Genomic DNA, 10,775 nt, shown 5'->3' on the forward strand with positions numbered 1-10,775 from the left:
TCATGAATACTTCCTCCTGTTTTGACTTCGTAACCCTTATGACATAGTGTCTCAGGATTTTTTAAATATCTTTTCCCTATTTTCCTTTGTGTTTTTTAATGCTGTTTAACAAATATTTCAACATTTTTACACTGTTCAGGCCAATGGAAAAGCCAACAGTGCTGAATTATGCTGCATACTGTTTCAACCTATATTTCTATATTTTGTAGGCTTTCTTTCTCTCTCTCTCCCTCTCTCTCTAAAAATTCCGCTCTCACTGCTACGGGGTGGTGTGTGTTTTCCTCAACCTCAGGTCCTCTACCAGAGGCCTGGGAGTTTGAAGATTTTGTGCAGTATCTTAGCTGTACTTAGCACTGCAGTCTTCTGGACAGAAAGCTCTGATGTTGTTCCTGGGATCTTTAGGAGCCATTCTTCAAATTTAGAAGTAATAGCTCTAAGCGCTCCTGTCACCACTGGGACCACTTTGGCCTTCACCTTCCACATCCTCTCCAGTTCCTCTTTCGGGCCTTGGTACTTCTCCAGCATCTCATGCTCCTTCTTTCTGATGTTGCAGTCATTTGGAATTGCTATGTCTATCACCACTACCTCATTCTGTTCCTAGTCTAACCCTACTACCACAATGTCTGGTTGTTTTGGCCAGTACCTTCCTGTCTGTTTGTACCTGAGGGATACATACCTGTATATATATGGAATATCCTTTACTTAAGGGATAACTTCGGGATTTTTGAAATTGTTGTATTTCTCCTAAAAGTGGGTACACTGACTCTATAACTAGTGCAAATTTTGCTATCATTGCCTCCATTGTAGAGATTTGAGGAAACGAAACAGCATCACCAGGGGCAATCGTTAGCCTCTGAGAGTGCTTAGAATAAACATCATTTCAGTCACAATGCAAGCAAGTACAACATTTGGGCTGCTGTCTGGGGAAGCCATTACAGTGAAGTACATAGGAATATACAACTTGCCAGCTGACCTGGTGATTGAGTGATCAGGTAATTGCCTTAATTTGAAGTACTGTGAGGTAGCTTGTGAATTTTGGATCCATAAAGTCTTAGAATTATATCATAAATGTTCTTAGTTACTTTCCACCAGCAATTGAAGAACCCAATTTTTTTTGGCAGCCATTCATCATCATTATCACTATATTCATCATCACTGAATTCAAGGGAAATTCCTCCACTATTTTATAGGTCACTCCAGCTTCCTCCCACAGTCCAAAGACATACAGCTGACTCTAAATTGCCTGTAGGAATGAATGTGGGTGTGAGTGGTTGTCTGTCTCTAAGTGTCAACCCTGTGAAAGACTGTCGACCTGTCCAGACTGTACCCTGTCTCTCCTGCAGTGACAGCCGGGACTGGTTCCAAATAAATGGACATATGGTTAATCAATATTTACTCCTTATATGAAGTCAATACTTGGCGGCGCAGTGGTTAGCGCCGTTGCCTTCCGGGTTCGGGCCCCACCTGGGACCCTTTCTGTGTGGGGTTTTCATGTTCTCCCCCGTGCTTGCGTGGGTTCTCTCCGGGTACTCCGGCTCCCTCCCGCAGCTTAGGTTGATTGGTGTCTCTAAATTGCCCATAGGAGTGCGTGTGTGTGGTTGTTCGTCTATGTGTTAGCCCTGGGATGGATTGGCGACCTGTCCAGGGTGCACCCCGCCTTCGCCCGATTGCCGACCGGGATTGGCTCTGCGTGACCCCGTTCAGGGACTAAGTGGTAGAAAATGAATGAAATCAATACTTGAAATATTATTATATATTATTCATTAGGTGTTACTCTATTTTAATCTTTTATTTATTTACATGCAACAGAAGTGTTGACAAGGTAAAATAAATTTTTGTTGCAGTTACAACTGGTGGCCACTGGGTAGAAGCTGATGAAGTAATGCAGTAGTGTCCACTGTAGTAGCTAACATCTGCACATAGAAGAAAATGGCTTGTGAATAATTGTAATGACCAACATGTGTGAAAGGGTAAAAATGTTTGTTTTTGCAAATGGAGATTTAGCTGGGGTTTTTTTTTTACCATTGATCAGTCACCAGTTAATTTTTTTTAACCTTTATACCATCCTTATACCCTATGTTGCTTTGTCTTTCATACAATTATGGTGTGTTTGTTCTCACCTGTCAGTGAACTATGACACATTACTGCCCTCAAACATTAAAGCTGCATCACTGAAGCAGTTCTAATCTGTCCAACCCGTAATTTGGGATGCATGCTTCACAGGTCCATTTAAGTGTGAAAAGAAAATGATAAAGGGGCCTGATAAGCTGCTGAGAGAACACAATAGGCCCACTGAGCAGGCATGGGACACAGACAGACATGAAATTCCAGCTGGCTGTCTATACTATATGGCCATGTTTAGGTTATCTTTTATCACCGCTCTGTTCTTCCTCCTGCATATATCTGATTAAATTAATACATTTGCTTTTAAATAATAAAATAGCTCTTCCATGGCTTATTCAAATCTAAATATATTTTTTCTGACAATAAGAGATAAAGGCATTTTTGGGCAAATTTTTTAAAATTGTCTTTTACAGGACAAAGGAAGCCATTGTTTCCTGTGCAGCCTAAATAACCCACAGTGGAGGAGGCCAATATACAGTTTCACCTTTAGAGTAGAGTAGGTACTTTATTCTGAATTTTTGAATTTACTGTACACACATATTGTTGTCATTACAGTATATGTAGTGTTTCCACCATGCTCAGAAGAGCTGGCATTCTACATTGTCCTTTTTAATGATCACAAAAGAGGATTACACTCAGTGACAAGAAATCCTCTTATTTGCTAAAGACAAAATGTTTTTGGTCATCCAGTCTTTATCGGTGTTGTCATCTTCCTAGACAGTTGTCTGCACTATTCCTAATATAATGCAGCTTTTGTGAAACAAAACCATTCGCTGCAGAAGTGACACACATGGATTAGGTATCTCTTGTCAGGTACATGTATGCTTTCCTTCTTTTCCAAGATCTATTACAACCAGTTTGGGTGCATGTTTGTCTGTGTGCTATCATGTGTCTGCTGCCAGTACCTGCCAACCAAATGTTGTAAGCACTTGTTACACTGGTTTAATGGTGCTTTCCCATATTTCTCAGGTTCTTTATTTTCTTTTACATCTTACTCTTGAGAACCATTTGGACCTCAGAGACTCAAACACAAAGCTCCTTGCATGATTTGAATGAAATGTCAGCGGTTTTCATGAACCTTCACACACTATGTAAAGTCAAGGTTTGCATTCAGAGGGCAGTGGTCTGTTAGGAAAATCAAGCTCCTGTCTCTTTCCTGCAGAAGTCAGACCATTCTGGACAATTTGCCTAACAGTTCACATATCTTCAATCGGTCATACCAAACATGTCCCACTATCAGCTCACAGGACCCTCCACTTTATTACAAAATAAAACTGATTTGAGATGTCAGTATCTTTGTGTGTCTGATCATTAGAAGTGTCTGTGTTATAATGGCCAGCACGATAAATTATGTACAATAATGGTTAAACAATAGACAAATCCAATTCAAAGTGCTTCTCCTTTTATTTTAGTGAAAACTATGCTTTAGCGGCAAGTCATTCTGTTGACATTTCAAATGAATAATGCATATGGGTCTGCTCTGGATAAGCTGCTAACTATGATTGTTACATGTGAATAATGTAAATAAAATCTAAAAAATGGGATATGATGGACTTAAATTTAAATTATATTGTTTGGTTGATTCATGTAATATGATAATATGACAGTCAGCTATTGTTTTGATCTCGGCAGAAGCAGTCACTGATTACGTTGTCTCTGTATGCAAATGTCTTTATTTCATCCGATCATTAATGGAAAACAAAAACATCCTCCTCAAATCAGAGACGAAGTAGTGAGCAACTTGTGAAGCCATCTAAAAAGATAATACCAGAATGTGGTGTGAGTCAGTGTCACACTATGTAAAGAAGGGTTACAAAAGCCAGAGTGAAGATTACACAGAGGTTTGCTTGTGAACACAGGCCAAAGAAAGGAGCCTTTTATTGACACTGCTTTTATCTTGTTGGACATCAAGAACTCGTCATTCATCTTCTGCCTGCAGGAACTAGCATGGCAGCTATGGCACGCACTAGTGAACAATTAACTGTGTGGCATTTCAAACTGAAACAACCTGCACTGTCTCTAAGTTCATGGCATTTCAAAGTCAAAGTTGCGTGATATTCAGTGGGAACCAAGGTTAAAACTATAAATCTATCTCACGCTGTTGACAGTTAATATTGATTAAGTCTGAGCAGAAAGAAGTGAATTTTAGAAAGGACTGAAGCCAAAATGCTGATTTATGCTGATCAGCTACTGCAGAATATTTGGAATCTCACAAGTTAGTTTCATGAACTGTCCTGTTCTTCATTTACACAATAACATTCAATCTGTACACAAAATGAAAACAATCACAACCTTTATTTTTATTAACAAACTTTTACACATTGTCTTTAGAGTTCAATGAATGCAAAGTATGAAATGGACTAAAAAAAACAAACCATATCATGTGCATACAAGGATATTTTCAGGAAGGGGGTTGCCTGCGATACAGCATGTGCATGTGCATGACAGGTTACATGCATATGAATGTTTAGAATTTATAGTGCCATATATAAAATGATTGAATTTAAATGTTGACAGGTCTACATTTTTTTAAGTTTAATTCAGTCACATTCAACTATCGGGGGAGAAGGTTGCCCCACTTGCCTGGAGTTTTAGGTGGGACACCACAATGAGCTGAGGTGAATGGATGGTACTGAATGAATTATTAGTGGCTGGGCAAGTTTTCATGTACGCAACTGTCCAGAGTAATAAACCACACTGTTATTTTGTTGTAAAATTTTATAGTTTACTACTTGTTTATGATTTCTTGTACTTCATTGCTGCATTATGCTTGTGGTGTGTTATTTTATAATTTTTTTTAGTGCAACGATCAAGCATCCTTCCCAAAAGACACTTCACAGTATCAATGTTAAAACAGTCAACACACAAAACTCCTTTGGGACTTTGAAAAAATGCAAGAAAAACAAGTTTGGTAGTGGGGTTTTGTTTGTTTGTTTTTGTTAGTTTTTCATTGCATCTTATGTAAACATGTGCGTGAGATTTGACAAGGTGTACTAAGCAAAAGTACAGTAAAGAACACCTCAGTGCACTGTCACAGCAAAGGAATTAATTTAACAAAAAATGAATGAGGCAAACACACATTTACCAAAGTGTAAACAGTTTAAACATATCTTCAGTGAAACTAAAACATCAAGTTTGCTTACAACATTAAAGAAAACATAAATTACTGTAATGAAATTGTCACTTCTCAGATTCCCTCCATCCTCTTGCATTCTTTCCAAACTTGTAAACAAGTCTCCGTCCATCTACTCGCTCGAGGATGTCCCGTTTGTAGTAATATCTGTACCAAAGGACAAAAGAACTGGTTAGCAAATTATTCAGTTATTCTTATTAACAGTTTTGCATTCCACCATATTTTCCTTCACTTTGTTTAAATGACATTTCAGTTGCTTTCATTGCTAAGACACACTGACTGATCATCTGCCAGTTTCCCTGCCTTCAGTGCTCTTCAAATGTTAAATTCATCCACTTTCAGTGATACTGTACAGTAAAAAATTTTTTAAAGTGCTTTGACACATGACACATCACTTCATTTTACTATAGTGCTAACACTTCAGCTGACCTTTTAAGTGAATTAGCTATATACTGTTATAAGTGCTTAAACAGAATTTGCAACTCCTCCACACAATTTCACAAGCAAATAATTTAAACATACAGCAAACACAGTAAAAGTTTTTTTTTATTTTATTTTTTTTATTTTAGAAAACTCTACCTTATCTAATAAAGCTAGTGCATTAGATTTTAGTTGCTGCTATAATCCCATGATTTCTATTCGATCTAATATGTTTGAGGAAGAGCAGGCCATCAACCATGTCTGGATAATTTTAAAATGTTATAATTTTTTTCCTGGCATAATTATTAATAATGCCTGTAAACTGTGGCGGAGCCAGATAATTTTCACAGGGGTGGCCAGACTGGGGCCAGTACTCATTTTAGGGTGGCACATTAATTAGCACATTATTTAGCTTGTACGTTTTTCAAACCTGTGCTTTGCTACAATTGATCTACTCATAAAACAGTTTAACCTATTCGCAGTAAAACGTCTTTCCAGTTATACAGCCACAAGTGACTTTGGTTTTATCTTACATCAGCAGAACTGTCTCTTATGCCCCCTCAAAGTTGGGCTGCAGGTGGGAATGCAGAGTGAGTAAGAGCTATTTGAGTGCTCTGTTAAAAAGCATCCCCAGGAGAAATGGTTCTGCATGGAAAAAAATTAGCGATGCTAAATATTGTGCAGTAAGGGGTGGTCAGAAGGGTGGGCTGACCTTAGCCAGGGGTGGCTGTGCCTCCACCCCCAGCTCGACCTCTGCCTGTAAATCCATTAAAATGAATAAGTATTTAGAAATTTTACTTTATAAAGGCCACTGCAAAATAAATTAAAAAAAGAAATCAGTTCTGCCATTTTTTAAATTATGTTCTCTCTAAAAATATGTTTTGAATTTCCTGAGACAAAAGAAATATATCAAATATTGTACTGAAAAAGCCTATGAAAGGTACACACATTTTTGATTTAATTAAAGTAATACAAATGAAAAAAAAAAGTATGAGACAAAGTTGGTTTGGATGCTGCTCCTTTGCTTTTGTTATTCATAACAGAGAGCACCGGTCTGTCTGGAGATGCCATCAAGCTCCACATCCTTCTGCTACACCACAGTAAATAAAAAATCAGCTCTGTGGTCACAGCGACAATACCCGTAGGAACATTTTGTAGTTCACTACAGTGACGTTAAGCTCATTAGATTTAATCATTTGAATGTAAAACTGTGAGTACTGCGGCAACCTTTCTCAGGAAAGGACCATGTCAGTTCATTTGGTGAAAACATATAGCAGTTTAAAATGAGTCAGTTCTAGGTAATCAGTGATGGGGAATGTTAAATATGTATTTTAAAAGGCTGAGTTTACTAGTTTTAGATGTCTAACTCTTAATGATATTGCCTATAGGAATCTCAACTTGCATCAAAGTCACTTTTTTGGTTGTTACAGTATCTCCTTTTCAGTAGAAAGTGCTTTACAAGCTGCTACTATAAGTAAACTGGATTTGGAACAATGCAGTGTGAATTTATTGTCTTATCACAGATTTTACAGTTCATTGCAAAACTAAAGAAAAAAAAAACAAACTGTGATAGTGTAGATGCTGACTGTACTGAAAGCTTTTGAGTTTTTGAGTTTCACTACCACAGAGAAAAAAGTTACACAAAAAAAGCTACGTTCTACATGATAACATTTAGTCGCTGCAATCTCTACTAAATATATTAAAATCTGTGAGATCTAAAAGTTATGGCTGTCTTAGTTATCAGCACTTAAGTCACACTAATACTTTGAGGAGATTCAAATTCTTCAAGGATTTCTGAAGTCATTTCCTACAAACCTTTACCCACAGGGCCTTGTGTTAGTGCTATATACTGTAGCTGTGCGAGTATTTGTTTACTGTACGAGTATGCAGACATGCAGTTTTGCATGTGTGTAACTGTATGTATGGTAGCTGTGCCGGTGTACCTCATTGCCCGACTAAGTTTCTCATAGGTCATGCTGCTATTATTCTTCTTCTTGCCCCACAACTGTGCCACAGCCTCCGACTTTAGAAAGCGGAAAACCCCCTCTTTGCGATCCTCCCACTTGATGAGTCCTGGGTTTCGCTCTGGGTTCAGTAGAATGTCCCTGATGAACTCCCACAAGTGGGTCCCCCTGTCTGTGGGTGAAAAAAGTAGTTTTAATGGTAAGAATAAATACATAATAATAAAATGTTAAGTACACACTGATTTCACTTACTGTGTTTTTTGACCTGATGAGAACGACTGTAAGACCTTTTAATGTCTGAGGAACAGAAATGAAATTATTGTTGAATGATTCTGCCGAGGCCTTAGCTGATTTGGAACTCCAAGAAAATGAGACCATGCTGAGAATATGGTTACCTCCAGTGTGATAGCATAAAGGAGCATGGTGGTTTTGGGCTTAGGTAATAGTCATTTGTGTTGGATATATAATGAGTTTCTTACCAGCACTGGAACTAGAGGGAGAGTCAGGTGCAGGTGTAAAGGAGTGAATGGGAGGATCATAGATCTCTAAGTTAACAGAGAAAAAAAGAGCAAATGTTATATATTTCAAATGTAGCATGAGTGGTAGTACTGCAGCAGACTGAGACATTTACAGTACCTCCAGGTGGGTAGCTGGCATCTGGAAATGAACAGGAGAAATCTACTGCAAAAGAAAAAGGGTAAGCAACACAGAATATATTAAGATAAAATAAATGTATTAATGTTATTTCATTCGTTTATAACTTGTTTGAGAAACACTTACACTCTGGTTTGAGTTCCAGTTGCTCTAATTCCACATGGTACTGTCCTGTGGAGAGATGAGAAGGAGGATGAAAGTAAATTACAAATCAGAAAAATTACAAGCAATTAAATTTATCACTGTTTGGTTATACCTTAAGACTGATTATTCACTTTCACTTTCATGGTGAGACATCAAAAAGTTATGAACCAAGTCACTGTGTAAAGTATTAAAAGCCTCTTTAGAGCCCTAAATTGCATGTTAGAGACTGCAGGCTGCAGCTATAGTAGTTAACATGTTGCATTGCTTTATGGTATTGTATGCATGGTATGGTTTAGACACTGTTCTGCAGCCCATGCAGGTGGATGATGCTGCATTTTCAGAACCAAAACATTTGCTCTTTTCATAACAGTGGAACAATAAGAATGAAAACTGGGTTGAAAAATGACTTCTTATGCATTCTTGTCTCTTTTTATTGTTCTTCACAATAAAAAGAGAAGAAACAGAGAAATAACAACAAGCATTATTCTTTAGAAATCAACACAGGAAAACTAACCAAGTGTAGATTTTGAGAAGCACTGGCACTAAAAGTTTCCAGTCTCACCACACAGATGCCTCGGGTTTGTATGATAGTTATACCCAGGTATCACAGTCATTTGGACATTGGTATTTGATGGTATAAAAATACAACACCTTGTCCCATGACAGTGAGCTGGTGTCTTAATGCCAACAACAACAATAACACCATTGTGTTCTAATTTTGTTTAACGTAACCTGGAGGTTAAACCTGTTATGCCTGGCTTCCTGTCAGTACTGGAGTTCTGAAATGCCATTAACTTCAGATGACAAATAGAGTGCTGCACATAATAGTTATAGTCAAAAGCCCACAGGTGAAGCCTTAGACCTATGAACTCCCATCTGTCTGCAATAACCCTCAAACTCTAATTTGAAAACAGCAGATGAGCCACTTCTCAGCATGTTGCCAAGCTTCACACCCCCTCTGTGTTTTGTTAGAAGACCCTGCTTTGGCAAAAGCAAACAACAAATCCATCATCTCCCCGGCTTTAAGCACTCCTTCACTCCTCTCCAGCACCATGCAGTACGACCCCTGACTGGCTCTTTGATCTCTTCTCAGCAACACTTCATCAGGACTCTGTTCTAGACCCAACCCAAATCACCCAGCAATCTTTTATCAGGACTAATTATCTTTATTTTTTTCCCTTTCAGCGCCCCGACATAGACTTTCTGACGCACCGCTCCACTTGAGCTCTGTGATGCTGTGGAAGAGAATGGGCCCCACACTGCCAGCAGCATGGATGAAGTCCTGGTAGCTCAGACTGCAGAGCTGATGGCCATCCATGTCAAAGTTTTGGAAGGGAATGCTGGAAGCATCTATCTGGTGTATGTCCATGATTTGCTGCAGCCACTCCCACACCTGATATTTACTCCAGAGCTGAGGGGGGGTGTCATGAGGCCACAGGTGGCTTGTGTAACCAGGCATCACTGCAGGAACTGGGGACAGACATCAATGGTTAACAGTGTGTAAACCCATTCTAAAAACTGCATTTGCTTACCTGACTGACTTAAATTTGTTTTAATGTAAATATACACCTGATGAGGGAAACATGAATTCCACCACTGAAGGTATTAGTCAATAATTAATCTGCAGAGCAGTTTACTGAAAGAGCTGTTGAGCTACTTCTCAGTTGGGAATCTTTAAATTGTGCCTTGTGTTTCAGAGCTCTGGGCTCACCAGGTGAGCAATAAATCAGTTGCTAATTGTTGAATGATTTTCATTTTGCTCTGCAGTTTCAGAACCAGTCAGAGAATTGGATTGTTGAATAAAGAGCAATCAGAAACCTTCAGCAGAACCAAATTAGCATATTTTCTTGGGGCATTTTAGGATATTATTCAGACAGTTTAATCAACATATTCACACAAGTGCAGAATGCATAGAGTAGGATTCATTAGGAGTGTGTTAGTATGGGTGATACTGTAAGTCTCACCATCAGGGTAAGAGTTAGTAGGGCCCCAGGAAGAGGTCAGCTGGCTGTCCAAGGTGGTGGTTGGAGTTATGCTCATATTGTAGCTGCTACGCTCTGATGTCGCATGGCCTGGGGTCTGAGGCAGGAGAGGAGTAATTTACTGCATGGACAGATTGAAAACAAAATAATAATCTTTACAGCCTTGGGGCATCCACACACACACACACACACACACACACACACACACACAAAACAGCTATGACTGCTATTGTTACACTGCGATGTTACTTTGAATATTAACAAAATAATCTGGTAATATTTACATGCAGCTGATGTATGGTACAATAAAGTTGTCATCCTTAACATTTTCATAAGATAAAATCTTACTTTTAA

General features: G+C 38.6%; 1 protein-coding gene across 1 annotated transcript; it reads right to left on the bottom strand.

The window, feature by feature from the left end:
* Positions 1-5,304: 5,304 nt before the first annotated feature.
* Positions 5,305-10,515, bottom strand: ehf (ets homologous factor). The gene is made up of 8 exons (XM_020615214.1): positions 10,404-10,515; positions 9,652-9,909; positions 8,422-8,466; positions 8,278-8,322; positions 8,121-8,186; positions 7,894-7,938; positions 7,621-7,813; positions 5,305-5,404 (listed from the first exon to the last, which is right to left on the bottom strand). Exons 1-8 carry the CDS (start codon positions 10,477-10,479, stop codon positions 5,305-5,307), a joined length of 828 nt encoding a protein of 275 aa, XP_020470870.1. The 5' UTR covers positions 10,480-10,515.
* Between the last annotated feature and the right edge of the window lie 260 nt (positions 10,516-10,775).

This window comes from Monopterus albus, unplaced genomic scaffold, assembly GCF_001952655.1.
Source record: "Monopterus albus unplaced genomic scaffold, M_albus_1.0 scaffold160.1, whole genome shotgun sequence".
NCBI classification, from domain to species: Eukaryota; Metazoa; Chordata; class Actinopteri; order Synbranchiformes; family Synbranchidae; genus Monopterus; species Monopterus albus.

Coding starts and splice junctions, on each gene's coding strand:
- ehf (XM_020615214.1), bottom strand. CDS start 10,479: ATGAGCATAACTCCAACCACCACCTTGGACAGCCAGCTGACCTCTTCC. Junction 9,910..10,403: donor TACTAACTCTTACCCTGATG/GTGAGACTTACA, acceptor GTCTGTCCCCAG/TTCCTGCAGTGATGCCTGGT. Junction 8,187..8,277: donor TGCCAGCTACCCACCTGGAG/GTACTGTAAATG, acceptor CTGTTAACTTAG/AGATCTATGATCCTCCCATT.